At 39.6% G+C, this 18,817-nt stretch overlaps 1 protein-coding gene across 3 annotated transcripts in view; it reads left to right on the plus strand.

Moving 5' to 3' along the window:
* Positions 1-742: 742 nt before the first annotated feature.
* Positions 743-18,817, plus strand: part of LOC122438271 (gamma-secretase activating protein) — a 91,327-nt gene continuing 73,252 nt past the window's right edge. For 2 of the 3 annotated variants that reach the window (XM_043462950.1, XM_043462952.1), the window contains exons 1-5: positions 743-944; positions 11,526-11,602; positions 13,338-13,394; positions 15,265-15,334; positions 15,630-15,683. In XM_043462950.1, coding sequence (XP_043318885.1) covers positions 836-944; positions 11,526-11,602; positions 13,338-13,394; positions 15,265-15,334; positions 15,630-15,683 — 367 coding nt within the window. In that variant the 5' untranslated portion in view covers positions 743-835. The remainder of the gene's footprint in view (positions 945-11,525; positions 11,603-13,337; positions 13,395-15,264; positions 15,335-15,629; positions 15,684-18,817) is intronic. The other variant, XM_043462951.1, reaches the window with a different exon arrangement.

The following is an 18,817-nucleotide window of genomic DNA, read 5'->3' on the forward strand; positions in this document are numbered from 1 at the left end:
TTGAAGCCAGTGTAGGGAACAATCTGGTAAACAGGCAGAGGACCTGTTCGTGTTGAGCCAGCTGACCCTTTCCAGTGTCTCCGCACCTCTCTTAAAATAGAATCATCTTCTTCACACACTCCTCCCTGCCACTGACTACCTAAATAATACTAATAAAACACCGTCACCCTGAAATTGGGTCGAGCAAGCCCAAGTCGCCACCTGCTTTGGCCCTGGCAATGAACTTGAAACTTTCTCAGGTGAACCAGCTAGTATTACCTCTCTCTAGCCAACTGGTTTCTGAACTTTGTTGCACAGTGGACTCACCTGGGCACTAAAAGAGACAAAAACAAACAAAAAACCAAACACCTAGTGCCCACATGTAACGTGCAGCATAATTTGGAAACCATCGGTTCACCCACATCTCCACAGCTTTTTCCTTTTCTTTTTTTAATTTTAATGGGAGGCTAATTACTTTACAATATTGTAGTGGTTTTTACCATACATTGACATCCACAGCTCTTAAAAGACCAAATCCCCCGTCTCTGCCTTCAGCCTGGAGGGTGCCAGCGGCGGGTTTGGGGCCGGGTGGGGTCTGGTCCCCGCGCCGCAGTCTCCCTTCCCCCCGGCCGGGTGTGCCCAGCTCGGGGCTCGCGTGCGCGGCGCGGGCCGGGAGGAGGCGGTGCTGGGGCCTCTCGGGTCCGGGCGGCGGCGGAACCGAAAGCGGGGCGGGGGGGTTGGGGGGGACTGGGGAGGGGAGAGAAGGAGGGGCGGGAGTCGGGCGCGGTGGTGCGCGGCCGGCCGGGAATGCCCGCGGCGCGGGGCCCCAGAGCCGCTCCGTGGCCGCGTCCAGGCGATGGCTCTCCGTCTGATCGCCGACTTCGATCTCGGAAAGGACGTGCTCCCGTGGCTGCGGGCGCAGCTGGCGGCGTCGGCGGCCGCCGGGGCCCGAGGCGGCGGCCCAGGTGCTGTGGGCGCGCGTCCGGCCGGGGGGCGGGGCGGGGCGGGGGGCGCGTCCGGCCGGGGGGCCGTGGGGGGAGTGGAGGCGGGACAGTCACTCATGTCTAGGGATTCTCGGGCTGCGCCCAAGTGGTGAGCGCCGACCCAAAGCGGCAGCCTGTGCCCCCTGCCAGCCTGTGAAGTTTGGTCCTGAAAGGGGAAGCTTGCCCTCTTTAGAGTCTGAGCTTTGCCATCCACACCCCGGGCCGCTGGGTGAAGGTTGAAGGGGCAGCCCCCGGGCAAAGTCTCGGCCGAGCTACACTGCTTCTTCTGGCGAGTCTGCCATCTTCTGGCTTACTGGTTGCCCACAGTAAGTCACCTTAAGCAGAAAGGCAGGGGACACTAGTGGTACCCTAAGCATCATCTCATCAGGCAGGAGGAGCAGCTGCCCAGGCTCTGCTCCCCTGGCGCAAGGCTGCGGGGCGTGGGAGAGGGTGGCTCTCTATGCTTCACTCACATCTCACCTGTTTTAAAAACGTTTGTCACCCGGGTAGGGGCTCTAGCAAGACTAGGGGCTGGAAGGTCTCACTTTATGAGAAAGAAAAGATGCTCAGGTGTCCTGCCCTATTTTCTCAGGGTGGATTGGAATACATTCCCCGCAGTTGAGGCTTTGGTTTTCATGTGTCTCAGAAATCCTTTGATTTTGAGGGAGTGAAAAGTGACTTTTGAGCCTTCCCAGCATTGATCAATTGAAGCTTTAAAGAAGGGGAACTCCGTGATTTCTCAGGTTGTTTTGTAAGAAGAGAAGTTTGCTTCACATAATATTGCATCTTCAGGGCTTAGATTCAGGTTCTAAGCAATGATACCCTGGAATCCCATTTGTGCACAGGAGCTAGCCACTTCAGTGTATTTCCCCCACTTCTGGTTTCCGTAAGCACTGTAGACTGCTGGAAGGCATTTTTGGGAAACGGCTATCAAATTACCAGTATCTACAACTCCTTTCCCCTCATCACTGGAGAAAGTTTTCTGTCCTGTGGTTTTAGCAGAATATTTGTAGGGTTCCTTGTTTTGGCATGTTGGCTCTCTTGGTTCCAAATACAGAGTCATCTTTGTCTAGTTCAAGACTCCAGTTTGACTAGTGAGTTTGACTAATGACTAGTGTCATTATTAGTAAAGGCTCACTTTGGTGGGGTGAGGGGGTGGTGCTGCATTTTAAAAAGTCTCCTGGATGTCTAGTTTATGAAGGTTTGTGCCTTTCAACACAAAGTGGTCCTTTCTTTGGCCTGTGTACTCAGTCATGTCCAACTCTTTGTGACCCAGTGAACTATAGCCCGCCAGGCTCCTCTGTCCATGGAATTTTTCAGGCAAGAATATGGAGCTGGTTGCCATTTCCTACTCCAAGGAATCTTCCCAACCCAGGGGTCGAACCTGTGTCTCTTGAGTCTCCTGCATTGGCAGGCAAATTCTTTACCATGGTGTCACCTGGGAAGCCCCTTTTCTCTGGACCATCTCCTTATATAGCTAAGTGGCAGGTGCTCAAGAATGAGAAGTTAGATGAAGTGTGAAATGCCACAGTCTTAATGTTTCAGTAATGTGTTGTGATTGAAAAGCTGTGTGTGAGCCTGTTAGGTTTTGGCTTCCTTGTGTCTTTAATTCATCTGTGAAGACACATAGACTTGTGCATTGACATTCCACCAAACAGCAGATACCCTTGGGTCCTCAGAAAGTAAACTTACATATTGGTAGTATTTTGCTCCTACAGAGCAGCTTGGCAAAAATATTAGCCCTGTTATACTAAAAGACATTGTTACTTCTGATAATCACTAGTGGTGGCAGCTTAAAAACCCCCACAAGTTATTTCTTCTTCTGCTGTAATTTGTAGCACTGGCAGAGGAAACTGGAATTCTATTTTATCTCTAGCATAGCTCTGACTCCACACATTTGTGCAAATTATTTTCCTTTCAAAGTCTTGGCTTTTCAAATGTAAATTATGAATAATTATACCATTGTAAAGTCTCCTCTCTGCACACTTGCTATCTAAATTTGAAGCCTTAATGTTTTTACATCAATAAATACAGTTGAAGATTTCTTAGTGGTGCTAAGTAGTACTCCTGAGGTATGACATATTTCTGGCAAAATAGCCAGAGAGCTAGGCTAAGTTAGCCAGGCAGAAATTCAGTGGGATAGCATTTTAGTCAATAAGGGGTTAAGAAATAAGGAGACCAGATTTGGTTACTGCTTCTGTTCCTGGTTCTGGGTTGAACTTTGGGGAAATTATTTCTCCTGAAATAAATGAAGAAAATGTTTGTTCTTTAAAAAAATTAAAACAGTTATACAAAAAAAAAATTAAAACAGTTATACAAAAGAATATTTTAACACATGTAAGCTATAAATAATATAAAAGCAAAACCATGTACTTGTCTTAAAAGTAGAACAATAGCAAGACTTTTGTTGGATCTTGGGTCTCCCTATTTGATCCTATTTCTCTTTATATTTCCCATCTATATGTTGTTGCCTACAACCATTTAAACTTTTATATATGTGAAAATATATTTGTAGTTTTAACCTGTATCTCCCTAAGCAAAATATCATTTCATTTTCTTTTTTTTCCCTTTATTTATTTATTTATTTTTTCAGTGGGTTTTGTCATACATTGATATGAATCAGCCATAGAGTTACACGTATTCCCCATCCCGATCCCCCCTCCCACCTCCCTCTCCACCCGATTCCTCTGGGTCTTCCCAGTGCACCAGGCCCGAGCACCTGTCTCATGCATCCCACCTGGGCTGGTGATCTGTTTCACCATAGATAATATACATGCTGTTCTTTTGAAACATCCCACCCTCACCTTCTCCCACAGAGTTCAAAAGTCTGTTCTGTACTTCTGTGTCTCTTTTTCTGTTTTGCATATAGGGTTGTCGTTACCATCTTTCTAAATTCCATATATATGTGTTAGTATGCTGTAATGTTCTTTATCTTTCTGGCTTACTTCACTCTGTATAATGGGCTCCAGTTTCATCCATCTCATTAGGACTGATTCAAATGAATTCTTTTTAACGGCTGAGTAATATTCCATGGTGTATATGTACCACAGCTTCCTTATCCATTCATCTGCTGATGGGCATCTAGGTTGCTTCCATGTCCTGGCTATTATAAACAGTGCTGCGATGAACATTGGGGTGCACGTGTCTCTTTCAGATCTGGTTTCCTCAGTGTGTATGCCCAGAAGTGGGATTGCTGGGTCATATGGCAGTTCTATTTCCAGTTTTTTAAGAAATCTCCACACTGTTTTCCATAGCGGCTATACTAGTTTGCATTCCCACCAAGAGTGTAAGAGAGTTCCCTTTTCTCCACACCCTCTCCAGCATTTATTGCTTGTAGACTTTTGGATAGCAGCCATCCTGACTGGCGTGTAATGGTACCTCATTGTGGTTTTGATTTGCATTTCTCTGATAATGAGTGATGTTGAGCATCTTTTCGTGTGTTTGTTAGCTTCTTGTTTGTGAACTTTAAGTGAAAGAATATCATATGAATTCTGCTTTTTTTTCCTTCTCAGTATTGTAAGATTTATCCATGTTGACTGGTATGTGATGTGTGATGAATTGCTTCAGTCATGTGATACCACAGACTATAGCCTGCCAGGCTCCTCTGTCCATGGGATTCTCCAGGCAAAAATACTGGAGTGGGTTGCCATGTCCTCCTCCAGGGGATCTTCCCAACCCAGGGATCGAACCTGGATCTCTTATATCTTGTGCATTGGCAAGCGGGTTCTTTACCACTAGCACCATGTTGACTGCTGTAGGGCATTACTTTTCACTGCTGTGTAATATTCCGTTTGTGTGACTATACAATATGGTAAACATGGAGATGCAATGCTTAGATCTTTGTTTCAAGGATGGGCTTGTCCTAGGTGCTGTGAATGTGGTATCAGAGCCCTCAGCTGTCAGCATCTTCAGGGATGGCTTCGGCAGAGGGCTGTATCACAAAGTTTATGCCTCTTTAGGTATGCCCTCCTCTAATAAGGGGTTCAGGTAGGATATAAAAGCCTGGGCATTTTTACTCACATGGGACAACTGTGGCAATTCATTTCAATTCTAGAGCTTCCTTGATGGAGGACCCCAAAGTCACCTGAGGCCGCTGGACCTTTATTGTAGCTTGACTTCTTCCCCCCCCCCCCCCCCCCCCACCCCCGGTCCTGCTTTCTTCTCCTTCCTGTTACAGACATTAATCCTACTTTAATGAACACAATCTAGTAAATATCCTGTGTACTAAAGTGTCTCAGGGTGTTCCCTAGGGAACCCAGCTTACTTATCCTTTTCCTGATGGTGACCTTCGGGAGGTTTCTGGGTTTGCTGTTATAGTCAATGCTTTTACTAACCTTGTGCACGTCCCCTGGTGCAAGCTCCTCCAGGACAGATGTCTGACAGTGAGGTTGCTGAGTCACAGGCCACGCACATCTTCACTTTTCCTGCATGCTCAACTGCTGCATGTGTCAGACTCTGCGACCCTATGCACTGTAGCCTGTCAGGCTCCTCTGTCCGTGGGTTCTCCAGGCAAGAATGCTGAAGTGGGTTGCCATGCCCTTTTCTGTGGGATCTTTTTGACCCAGAGATAGAGCCTGTGTCTCTTGCATCTAAGACATTGAAGGCAGATTCTTTATCCACTGGGTGGCCTCCTGGGTAAAATACTTGTATCATTTGTGTTATCAAAATATTTTGGTACTCTGTATCTTTACAAGCTCTTGAATTTTCCAAGTGTTTAATTTCTTGTCAGACTGGTGTCAGAAGTAAATAATACTTCTTTATGATCTGAGGTTGAACATCTCTATATACTTAAGTGGCTATCTGTGTTTCTTCTTCTGTAGGGTGTTCATCCTTTTGTCTGTTTTTCTGTTGTGGGTTTTTTTTTCCATATTGATTTTAAGGCATTCTTCATTCTGGATTCTAGTCCTTTGTTAATCATATATGTTGCAAGTATTTGTTGTTTTTTTCAGTTTGTAGTTACCTTTGATAAATGAGTTCTTGATTATAATGTAGTCTAATTTGTGAGTGTTTTTCCTTTATGGTTTGTGCTTTTGGGATATTTTAAAGAAACTTAGAAGCCATGAAGACATTTTTATATTAACTTCTAAAAGCTTTAAAGCTTTTCATTTTGAATTTTGTTATTTTTTAAATTCATCTGGAATGTATTTCTGTGTGTAATGTGATATACGAATCAGATAGGGGAACACTGGAACCTTTAGAAGTAGTCTTGATATCTGTTACTTTTAAGCTGGGTGGTCCTTACATGGTTTTATTTTGTTGTTATTTGTAGCTTCAGTTCAGTTCAGTTGCTCAGTTGTGTCCGACTCTTTGCGACCCCATGAATCGCAGCACGCCAGGCCTCCCTGTCCATCACCAACTCCCGGAGTTTACTCAAACTTATGTCCATCGAGTCAGTGATGCCATCCAGCCATCTCATCCTCTGTCGTCCCCTTCTTCTCCTGCCCCCAACCCCTCCCAGCATCAGGGTCTTTTCCAATGAGTCAACTCTTCGCATGAGGTGGCCAAAGTATTGGAGTTTCAGCTTCAGCATCAGTCCTTCCAATGAACACCCAGGACTGATCTCCTTTAGGATGGACTGGTTGCATCTCCTTGCAGGCCAAGGGACTCTAAAGAATCTTCTCCAACACTACAGTTCAAAAGCATCAATTCTTCAGCACTCAGCTTTCTTCACAGTCAATTCTCAACATCCATACATGACCACTGGAAAAACCATAGACTTGACTAGATGGACCTTTGTTGGCAAAGTAATGTCTCTGCTTTTTAATATGCTGTCTAGGTTGGTCACAGCTTTCCTTCCAAGGAGTAAGCGTCTTTTAATTTCATGGCTGCAATCACCATCTGCAGTGATTTTGGAGCCCAAAAAAATAAGGTCTGACACTATCTCCACTGTTTCCCCATCTATTTCCCATGAGGTGATGGGACCAGATGCCATGATCTTATTTAGTTTTCTGATTGTTGAGCTTTAAGCCAACTTTTTCACTCTCCTCTTTCACTTTCATTAAGAGGCTTTTTAGTTCCTCTTCACTTTCTGCCATAAGGGTGGTGTCATCTGCATATCTGAGATTATTAATATTTCTCCCGGCAATCTTGATTCCAGCTTGTGCTTCTTCCAGCCCAGCGTTTCTCATGATGTACTCTGGATATAAGTTAAATAAGCAGGGTGACAATATACAGCCTTGACTTACTCCTTTTCCTATTTGGAACCAGTCTGTTGTTCCATGTCTAGTTCTAACTGTTGCCTCCTGACCTGCGTATAGGTTTCTCAAGAGGTGGGTCAGGTGGTCTGGTATTCCCATCTCTTTCAGAATTTTCCACAGTTTATTGTGATCCACACAGTCAAAGGCTTTGGCATAGTCAATAAAGCAGAAATAGATGTTTTTCTGGAACTCTCTTGCTTTTTCAATGATGCAGCGGATGTTGGCAATTTGATCTCGGGCTCCTCTGCCTTTTTTTGGCTTACATGTGTTAAAATATTCTTTTGTAAACTGCATTGTTTTTCTTTGTTAATAGCTAGTAGTTCCACGGTCACTAACCAGATAGCCCTACCTTTTCTCATTGACAGCAAAACCACTTCCTTTACACATCATGTTTCCGTATGCGTGTGAGTCTTCTTTTCTGGGTTTAAGTTTTGTTCCGTTGGTCTATATAAGGTGAAGACATCTTAATAACTATCTTTCTGTTAAGTCTTGGTAACTGGTAGAGTAAGTCTCCTCACCTCAGTCACTGTTTGGATCCCCTTGGCTATTTTATGCTCCTTGTTCTTACATATAGATTTTGGAATCAGCCTGTCCGATTTCACCAAAAAGTCTGTTGGATTTTTTATTTGAGTTACAGTGAATCTATAGATCAGCTAGGGGAGAAGTTGCATCTTTACAGTATTAAATCTTCCCAACTGTGAACAAAGTATATAGCCTGTTATTTATTTAGAGTCTTTTTATGACTCTTAACAAGTCTTAAAATTTTCTCCATGAAGATTTGCTTGATTTACTCCTGGGCTATTATTTGTTTTTGTTGCTCTCAAAAATGGCACATTTAAAAACATTATATGTACTATTACTGGTATGTAGCAATATAATAGATTTTATATATTAGTTTTTGTGTCTAATGCTTAATCTCCTCTTGGGATGTATCAGATCCTCAGGAAACTTAAGAAGAAGTCTGTGGTATGTGAATTTTCTGAGGTTTCAATGGCACATATACTTAAGACCAGGAAGAATGTGGGTTTCCATTCCTGTGTCTCCTTGTCCACTTCGATTAGTACTAGATTTGTGAATTTGTTAGAATTTAGTAATATTCCAGACTGATTGTTCTTTCTAGTATAGTAATTATTCATCTTTTCCAGGGAAGTGGTATATTGTACCAGGTGACTGTCTCATGGGTAGTGCTTTTGCTGTTGCCTCCTAGGTACCCCCAGACAGATCTGGGGGCCAGAGACTGGCTTTGTCACATGATTGTTGTTTATCGTTTCAGTCTCTTGCCACTGTCCTTCCTGTTCACTGTTCCTTCCCCTACTCTCCTAGTCTTCTTTTCTGAGTCTCTTCTCTCTTTATGGCTTCATCACCCCACCCTTGATTTTCCTCATTTTATCCAGAACATGAAATATAAATCACATAATGATGTTTACTTCATAAGTTTAGGAATTATAGCATCTAGTCATATTGAGCAGGAGGATTTATGTGAATTATTTACAGAATGAAATGTCATGGGTATAATCATATTTTAACACTCCTTGATCTGTGTTTTAGAACCTAGTTCAAGTTTTTTTATAAGGCTGTGAGACTTCCCATGCTCCCATAGTCATTGGAAAGAAAAGAAATACTTTTATATGAGATTTATCTTATTTCATAGCAATTGGAAACCATATCTGCATACTTGCTAAACATCTTCTTTTAAAGTGAAATCACTGGTGTTTAGCAAAGAATACATTGAGCTGGATGAGACTATGTGGCAAACCAGCTTAAATTTCACATGAGCTGTGACTTTGCCAACACCTTTAGTATCTATTTATTTTTTTATAATAGATTTACTTTTATGCAAGTATCTATCAAAATGCTACATTTTTTCTTCATGAACTCTGATTTAACTAAACTGTAAAATTAAACCACATTTCCTCATTTGAAATTGCTAAACTTCCTCCTCTGGACTTTCCAATGATGAACTGTGGGAGAATAGTCAGAATGAATAAGCAAAGAGGTTATTAAATAAGTCTTTAAAAGGGTGTGTCTAAAACATGAGCAGCTAATCTGAAGAGGAAGGGCTTGCCGGTTTATAGTGTGTGGTGAGATGCCAGTCTCTGGATTTCCAGTATTGCCAAATTTATCTAATGCAAATGTCCTAGAGATGAGAACCATGAGCTTAACTGCAGGATTATTTAAAACTGCAATCATTGCTCCCTAACAGACCCATAAAGGCATAATTTTTATTATTTCCTTCAAATCTGTATATCATGATTACATTATAAGCTGGTTATAATTGTGCTGTCTAATAAATATTGTTTAATGTATATCGTATATATGTAGTTCAGTGGTTCTCAGTTCTGGCTGCCCATTAGAATAACAAAGTGAACTTAAAAACACACACAGGAGAGAGTAGGACCTTCACCAGCTCAAAAAAAAATCTGAATATTTGGGGGCAGGATTTGGGCATCCATGTTCTTTTAAAATTTCCCCTGATGATTCTAACACAACCAGCCTTGAGAACCACTGATTTAATGGAATAAGCATATATCAATTGTTGTAATCTGCACTTGTTGAAGACTTTTTTCCTCTTTATTATAGTGATTTGAAAATAGGTGTGCTTTTGCAAGGAAATTGGATTTTCTTAGCAAGATTCTTATAAAGCAGTTTCTTATCTTAGTTAAAACCTTTTAAGTGTACTTTTGAGAAAGTCCCAGCATCCTTATAATCTGGAAAGAAAAAAAAATACTTTGTGAAATATTGACACATTCCATTCCAGGAGTTTTGAGTCATATGCAGGATGAAAAATAACTCACAGAAATTCTCTTTAGGTGTCTGCAAAATCTACCTTAAAGGATTTTTTAGTAATTACCCATTTTCCTATTGTAAGTATGATAGAGGAAACAGTTCATTCTGTTTACCTTTTCTTTGCTATTCAGCAGTAAGCTAACTGAATCATACTGTTATTCTAAGAGACCAAGTGATTATTTTTTTTAATCATTGAGAAGTGTTTCTGATACCTCACTAGACATTGAAAGCTGTATATACACATATATAAGCAACACTTGCCCCTCCCTTTGCTGTGTCTGCAGAAAATCCATGCAGTTTCTTTCTTTGAAGAGTTGGGAAGAGAGAGCACAGGATGATTCCTGGGTTCTCAGTGAACCCGCTCTTTGCCTCTCTAAATGTTTTCCACTGCCAGCTCCAGTTGCAGGGATTGAGCTCACCAATTATCCTGATTTTGTATCTTGATTTTTCCTTTTTAATCAGGAATACAGGCTGAAATTTGCTCTGATTTATAGGGTATTTTGCATATTTTTTTCTGAATATTGGTATTTGTCATAATCAACATGATATTTTAACATCTGAAAACACTATTCTTGTATGGGGAAGATGAGTCAAGTTTAAGCAATTTATTTAGAGGAAATTGGGGAAATATGCATTTCTCTCTGATTAATGATAATAATTATCGATGATGTTTCTAACCAGTGTTTACATCCTTTAACTGTAGAATTCAGAGGAATATCCTAAAATTTTAGAAGAAAGGTGATGATCAATTAACTTACAAGTTAAATGTTTTGTGTAAACAATCTTTATATCTGTCGTTGAAGAAGGCCTTCATACAGAAAAGTATACAGATCACAGTGCACAGCTCACTTAATTTTCACAAAGTGAGGCACCTCCGTGGAACCAGCACTCGGAGCAGGAAGGAGAACATGAATAGAACCCCGAAGATCCCCTTCGAACTCCTTTTCAGCTGTCATTCATCTAGCACCATAGATTCTTTTTGACAGTTTTTGAAACTTGTGCATAAATTATATCATACAGTTTGTGCCTTTTTGGGGAGGAGTGAAAATATAAGTTTCTTTTACTCAATTATTTATGTATGTATGTATATTATAGCAAGTTAATTAATTCTTACTATTATGTAACATTCCATTGTTTGAATATATCATGATTTATTAGTTCTTTGCTTGATGAATATTTTGCATTTCCAGTTTTGGCTATTATGAATCATAGTGCTGTATATGTCATATGTGTCTTGCCAAACTATGTATATACTTCTGATGAGATATAAGTACACAGACAATTGTTGAGCCATATATATTCAGCCTTGGTAGATTCTGCTAGTTTTGTCCAATGTACACTTCCATTAGCAAGATTTCCGTGAGATACTTGCTAATCACTACTTTCCTCTTCCTTAGAGGTCATTACTAATCTGATCTCCATAAAATAGATTAGCTTTGCCTGTTTTTAAGCTCTATATAATGGAATTATCAGTGTTCTTTTGTATTTGGCTTTTAAACTCTAATGCAGATATATTTTTGTTAGATATGTTTTTAAACATCTCCTTTTAGATATTAACTTGTAATTATTTCTGTTTTAGGTGTTTTAGAAAACAATTATGAGTGCTTACGTGTACTAAATGTTGAAAGAAACAGAAATATTATTTATACCTGTAAGGTAAGTCTATATGATTTTTTAAATTGTGGTAGAATATACATAACATGAGGAGGGCATGGCAACCCACTCCAGTATTCTTGCCTGGAGAATCCCCATGGATAAAGGAGCAAAGCATTCATGGGATCGCAAAGCATTGAACATAGAGCAGCTAAGCAAACATACATATATTTAACATAAAATTTACTCTTTAACCATTTATATTTATTTTTTCAACAGAGTTTTATGCTTTATCTTTTTAAGGTGTAGTGAATAAGACTTGTTGGCATTTAATCCTTAACATATGACTTTTTTTTATTTTGTGAGATTGAATAGGGTAATTGAAATTCAGTCTTATGTAATATTTTTCCTTTTTTTAAATAAAATAAAACTATACCCAATGTCTGATACAGTGCTCAAAGGTTTTGAATAAATGAACAGTTTCATCCTCTAGAGGAAAAATGCCAAGTAAGAGATATTTGAACTTAATCAATATGTTAAGTTTTTATCTTTGAGAAAACATTAAATATTATTACTGTACATCATCTGTTCGGATTTCTGTATACTCAGAGTTTTGAGGCATTATTATTTAACAGTGTGTTTTCAATGTTAACTGTTCTAAGGAAAGAAAATTTAACTTCGTGGATAACTTTACTGTAATAGTGAAACATTAAAGAATAATTGCAGTGGCCAGTTTGCTTTGCAAGTTGTATTACTGTTTTTGCTTTAAAAAAGTTATTTTAGGTTGTATCCATGAGGATGCTACATTCAAGGAATTCTATGATTCATGAAGTTTTTGGTGGTTGTTCAGTCGCTTAGTCATGTCTGACTCTTTACCAAGCTTCCCTGTCTTTTACCATCTCCTGGAGTTTGCTCAAACTCATGTCCATTGAGTTGATGATGCCATCCAACCATCTCATCCTCTGCCGTCCCCTTCTCTTCTTGCCTTCAGTCTTTCCCAGCATCAGGGTCTTTTCTAATAAGTCAGTTCTTCTCATCAGGTGGCCAGAGTATTGGAGCTTCAGCTTCAACATCAGTCCTTCCAATGAATATTCAGGGTTGACTTCTTTTAGGATTGACTGGTTTGGTCTTTCAGTCCAAGGGACTCTCAAGAGTCTTCTCCAACACCACAGTTTGAAGGCATCAGTTTTTGGTGCTCAGCCTTTTTTATTGTCCGGCTCTCACATCCGTACATGACGACTGGAAAAACCATAGCTTTGACTGTATGGACCTTTGTCAGCAAAGTAATGTCTCTGCTTTTTAATACACTGTCTAAACTTGTTATAGCTTTTCTTCCAAGGAGCAAGCGTCTTTTTATTTCATCACTGCAGTCACCATCCACAGTGATTTTGGAGCCCAAGAAAATAAAATCTGTCACTGTTTCCATTGTTTCGCCATCTGTTTGCCAAGAAGTTTTACTTATAAGACTATCATGGACTCATTCTACCTACTTTCAGTATCCATCGTTCATATTCTTTTACAGAAATAAATGAAAGTAGAAAAAGATTTGCTCCGTCACTCTGCTGTGTCCTATAGACAGGCTCCCTCAGACTCCCTGAGCTGTATGTTCTTGGTCCCTTTCACCGCTTGACCTGTGCTGCCATCTGAATCGTGTTCAGTCCTTCTCTGATATGCATAGCAGGCTACCTTTAGAGTGCTTATTGCTCATACTGGTTGAATTATTGCAGATTTCTTTTAAAACTAGTAAATTCCTAAGCAATGACCTTTAATAAACATCTAGTTAATTTTTTCCTTTCAGGACGATAAGGGAAATGTCTTCTTTGGATTGTATGATTACCAAACCAAACAAAATGAGGTAAAAATCACCATAAATTATACATTAGTTATCAGTTACTTTACTGCCTTTAGTTTCCCTTTTTATTTATACTATCTTTAAAAAAAAAAAAAAAAAACTGTGAGGACTCCTGCACCAAATGTCAACTGTAGTCTTTTAGTCCTTTGAGATTTAAGCTGAATAGGCTCAAACCAATTATCCAATATTCTGTAGGAATGTAGGAAGTCCAGTGGCCTCCCTACGATGTGTGTTTCCCAGAATCTTAGGATGTCAGAATGACCTCTGACTCTGAGTTCTGCTTCTACAGAACTTTACTGATTTTCTTCTGGTTACTTCTCAAAGATCCAGTTATAGAACCAGCCTCTTTTTCTTAATCTTTCCCCAGACAACTCACATAAGACACTGGTTGATGTGACAGGCTTGTCTAAGTCTTGAGGCAAATGGGAGGGGTCCCTTTGTGTCTATATAAAAATAATTTGTAAATATCAAGAGACTGAGAAGTCTATAAATGTACACTGTCACAGAGTCATTCCAAAACACATTATTACTTGAAAAAGCAAGTTGCTAGAATAACGCATTCCATTTGTTTTAAAAAACTTGCAAGAAAATGACATAATATATATGTGTGTAAATATATTAAAAACTCATTTTGAATGATCTGAAAGACTACAGAGTAAATTACAAAATGTTTCTTTTTCAAAAGGGGTTGGGATAGGGTGAATATAATGGAGAACTTAGACTTTTTATTTGGTAGTGTTTGCATGTTTTAAACACTTATTAGACTATGTGTGTTATTATATAATTAAAAAGGAAGAAGCAGTTACAATTAAGTATATACATTCATTCCTCTTCTTATTTATAAATAAGGATCCCTCAGAGCAAGAATAAAGGAAACCATAATTTGTCACATGAATTCAGAGCCTTCTTATTAACTCAAAGTTTACTTTTCCTGACTTCTCGACATTTTTAATCAACTTTTGGCCATTGCATTCTAGTATGTTTTCAGTGCTTTTTTAGTCTGCAAATACTATTTACCTTCTTAATAGTTCTACTAGTCACTGTTTCTCTTAACTTGTTCTCTCCTGAAGTCTAACATTCTGTCTTTCCTTATACCCTGAATATGTTTTAAGAGAGTTTGCTTAATATAACTGTGATTGTCTCCATTTCCTCAGTCTGCACCTCACATCCTCCTTCTACATGACCATCTTAATTTTCTTTGATATTCCAGGAAATAGAATCTTGCAACATTTAAACAGCAAGAAAATAAAATACAGATTAGATAAAAATAGCAGGTTACTTTGCCAGTATTCTAAAAATGGGCATCTTTTAGGAGATGCACTTGTGACAGTCTCTTAGACATAGTTAATGATGTCATAGTTATATAGTTTGATTAAAATGTTAACTTGCCTTCATAATCCTAATTGCTCACCCTTGAGTGCTTATTATGTGTAGCAGACATCGTAGTAAGTATTCTCACATGGATTATTTAACTTAGCACTTCTAAGGATCTCCCAAGATAGGTAGTAGCATGATTCCTATTTTGCTGGTGGGAGGATAGAATGGTTGAGTAACTCATCCAAAGTCACAGCTGGCAAGTGACAGAATTAGGGTTTGAGCCTGGGTCCAGCTTGACTTCAAGGTCTGTGCTTTTAACCACTACCCTGTGTTGTCTTGTGGTTAAATTTCAGTGCCAAACCTGGCCTACAATAGCAAACTTTTTTCTTAAAAAATAATCTGAAACTTCTCAGTATAGATAAACTGGTTCATTGATGGTCCTTTAATAAAATGCTTGCCACAGTGATACTTGCTAAAAAGCTGAGTGGGGATTTGCATTCATAAAATTGTTGTTTAACATGAAACTCCAAATTAAAAAATACTTCTCTTTTAATAGCATCTCTATACATTTGAGAAAGATTTGCAAGTTGTCAGTTGCTCAGTCAACAGGGAGAAAACTTTGCTGGGTAAGTTGAACTCTTTTATTGCTACAAGTCGAGAACTAAGCTATATTTTTTGAGTTTCAAAGTATTGAATTTTTACAATAGTTGATTATTCTGGGAAAAGATGTACTTTTGAGATAAGATTTGAAATAAAGAATCTGTAGAGTCTACCTACAATAAAGAGTGCTTTGTATTTTACTTTAATTATCCACTGACAGATCCTTTGAGCCCTCCCTTATTCTGGGTATTCTCTGGTAAACTTTAACAAGCCACTGCATAGATCATTCGCTAATGGATTTTTTTTTTCTTTTTCCATTAGCTACAAGTTTAGTTCAAGCTGCTAAAGAAGGAAAGAGTAATGAGCTTCAACCAGGTAATGACATTACAGTTTTTAGTACTTGTTGATAGATGAAGATTTATTGAACTACTAAGTCAAACTGCAAGCATATTTACAAATAGGTTTATCTCAGAATAAAAAGGCAAAGGTCATGTCAGGCATGTTCTTTGCATTTCTTCCAAGTAAACAAGAACGTACAGAAAATAATATGACAGTGAATAACAGAAATATTAAAAAAGGCAATTACCACCTGCAGACTGAACAGGTGCTACAGGCAGAAAGAAGCTGGTCCCAAAGGTCGGGAAGAGGTTAGTATTTGAGCCTAGACAGTTTGAGGGATGATCCTAGGAAACTTCATTAAAGGAGTTTTTAAACAGAGACCTGAAAGGAGAGGGGCAGCAAGCATGCGTCTATGCAATGGTTTGATCCCTGGGTCAGGAAGATCCCCTGGAGGAGGGTATGGCAGGCTACTCTTGCCTAGAGAACCCCATGGACAGAGGAGCCTGGCAGGCTGCCGTCCATAGGGTCGCACAGAGTCGGACACCGCTGAAGCAATTGAGCAGCAGCAGGAGGGGAAACACATTTCCGGCAGAAGGAGTAGCCAGCATGAAGGCCCGGAGGCTGGAGTGCTTGGTAGACTCTGGCTGTTCCAGGATAGTGAGGTCAGTGAGGCTGGACTGGAGTGAACAAGGGCAGAGTGGTGGGAAATAAGGCCAGCAGGAAATGAACATGAGTTGCAGACAGATCATGGAAGCCCTTAGGAGGTCTTTTGTTCAGCTACAATTTCAGAAATTATGTGACCAGAAAGTTATAGGATCTGTTGTAATGGTTAGTCCTTTGAACAAATATTATGCAAATATTTTGCCTTTTGCTGAAGGCTAATTTTTTGTTTGTGAATAACTTGATAAGCCAGTTGATTATAAAATGTAGTTTGCCTCAAGGTGTTAACACTGTGTTGCTTATCATGAGGTTCTTCCATTGCAGATGAGACAGACTATAATGTATCTCATATAAGCAAGATAGGGTTTCCTTGGTCTACAAACTTTAAGACAAAATCTGTCAGCAGTACATCTCTTCTTGGCCGAGGCCATGCAAACTTGTTTTATTCAGGAAATGGTCTTCCATAGGAAGCCAGGCACAGCTGCCCCTTTTACCCTTCCTGGAGGTATTATATTTTCCCTAAGACATAGCAGGTCCCTGTGGGCAGTGTCTTGGGCCCCATTGCTGCTCCAGGACCCCAGGAGCCTTTGTAGTCAGTAAGTGCTGCAGATGCTCCATGGAGCTGCTTTGATTCCGAAGTTCCAGTAACCAGAGCTTCTAAACAACTAGACTTGATTGAACTCTTCCAACCTTTTCACTGTTTCACAATATGTACCTTTACCTGCATCAGACCAGGTTCTTTCTTTTTCTCACTCTTCACCCTCCCTGTGCCATGCCTATCCTTGTGCTTTTTTTTTTTTTTCTAATTTAAATTCAATTTAAACAAAGCAAAAATATTCATTCATTTCTCCCCTCACCTCCTACCCCCTGCCTCCTACAACCACCAATCTGTTCTCTGTATCTATAAACGTGGTTTGGGGGTTGGTTTGATTTGGTTTTTAGGTTCCACATATAAAAGAGATCATATGGTATTTGTCTTTTATTTTAGTTGATTTACTATATTGTGTTAGTTTCTGGTGTACAGAAAAGTGATTCGGTCACGCACATATGTATTTTTTTTTTTTCAGATTCTTTTCTATTATGGGTTATTACAAGGTATTGAATATAGTTCCCTATGCTCAACACTAAAAACTTGTTATCTGTTTTATATATAGTAGTGTGTATCTGTTAATGCCAACTCCTAATTTATCCTTCCCTAACCCTTTCCCCTTTGGCAAAGTTTGTTTCCTATGTCTGTGAGTCTGTTTCTGTTATGTAAATAAGTTCATTGGTATAATTTTTTTTTTAGATTCCACATATAAACGATACCTTGATATTTGTCTTTCTCTGACTTAACTTCCTTAGGTCCATCCATGTTGCTGCAGATGGCATTATTTCGTTCTTAGTATGACTTACCTCACTTAGCATAATGCCCTGAGGTCCCCCCATGCGGTCCCTTTTGGTGCGGCTGCTCTGCTCCCTACAGCATCCGTGTCCTGCCGGGTCTGTCTTGCCTTTCAGTGATGTACTCCCAGGCTCCGTTGATACCTGGATTCTCTGAATTCTTAAGACAACTTTAAGCACTTCATGGAATCACTGTGGATTTTAGGGCCGAAAGTGATTGTAGAAATGGTCTGATTCTGTAGTTCTTCACTTTATTTTTTAAATAACAAAACACGTAATTCCCTGGCAGTCCAGTGGTTAGGACTTGGCTCTTTCATTGCTGGGGCCCGGGTTCATTCCCTGGTTGGGAAACTAAGATCCTGCAAGCTGCACTCAGTGTGGCCAAAAAAAAAAACAACAAAAAAAGCAAAAATAAACTAAAAACAGAGCACGAAGGCCTAGGAAATCTTCGTGATTTATTTAAGTATAAATATCAGGTTAGTGACAGATTTTAAACTAGAATTGATATCTCTAGAATCCTATTCCAGAGTGCTTCCTGTTACACTATGAAAGCACATGGTATGTTATTGAGACACATTTCTGTTTGCCCAATTACTCTTTTCATTAAGCTACTTATATAAGTATCTGGGCTGCCCTAAAGAAATGAAAAATTAGTGTAGGAAGATGAACTCTGCCCTGCCCTTGATAAGCCTCCCATTTTAAAGGTAAGTGAATTTAGCTGATAATCTCACCTGGGAACAGATTCATTGACAAAAAAGCTGAATATAGGTGATTTATTATTTTTCCAATGAGAAGATTCCCCCGCCTGCCCCCTAAAAAGCTTTTTTCCCTAGTTGGAATATATAAACTTTTTGGGCAGGAGATGAAATAGTCAAATATCAACTTGTACTATTTACTGTATTAAATTAGTTATATATACTTAAAACAAGACAATAAGGAAAATTGCTTTTTTTTTTTGTCATTCCCACATTTCAGTCTATTTTTCTTCACAAGTATCTTTGACATCAATATTTCTTATTCTTAGAGCCATTTTTTGAGTCATCAGGCAGACTCCCAAAGCATCTCACTTTATCTTGTCTCAGTTATTAGAAGTATATAGCCCTTTTGAATCGTGAATGACCTGTCAC

The sequence above is a fragment of the Cervus canadensis genome, chromosome 3, assembly GCF_019320065.1.
Source record: "Cervus canadensis isolate Bull #8, Minnesota chromosome 3, ASM1932006v1, whole genome shotgun sequence".
Lineage (NCBI taxonomy): Eukaryota > Metazoa > Chordata > Mammalia > Artiodactyla > Cervidae > Cervus > Cervus canadensis.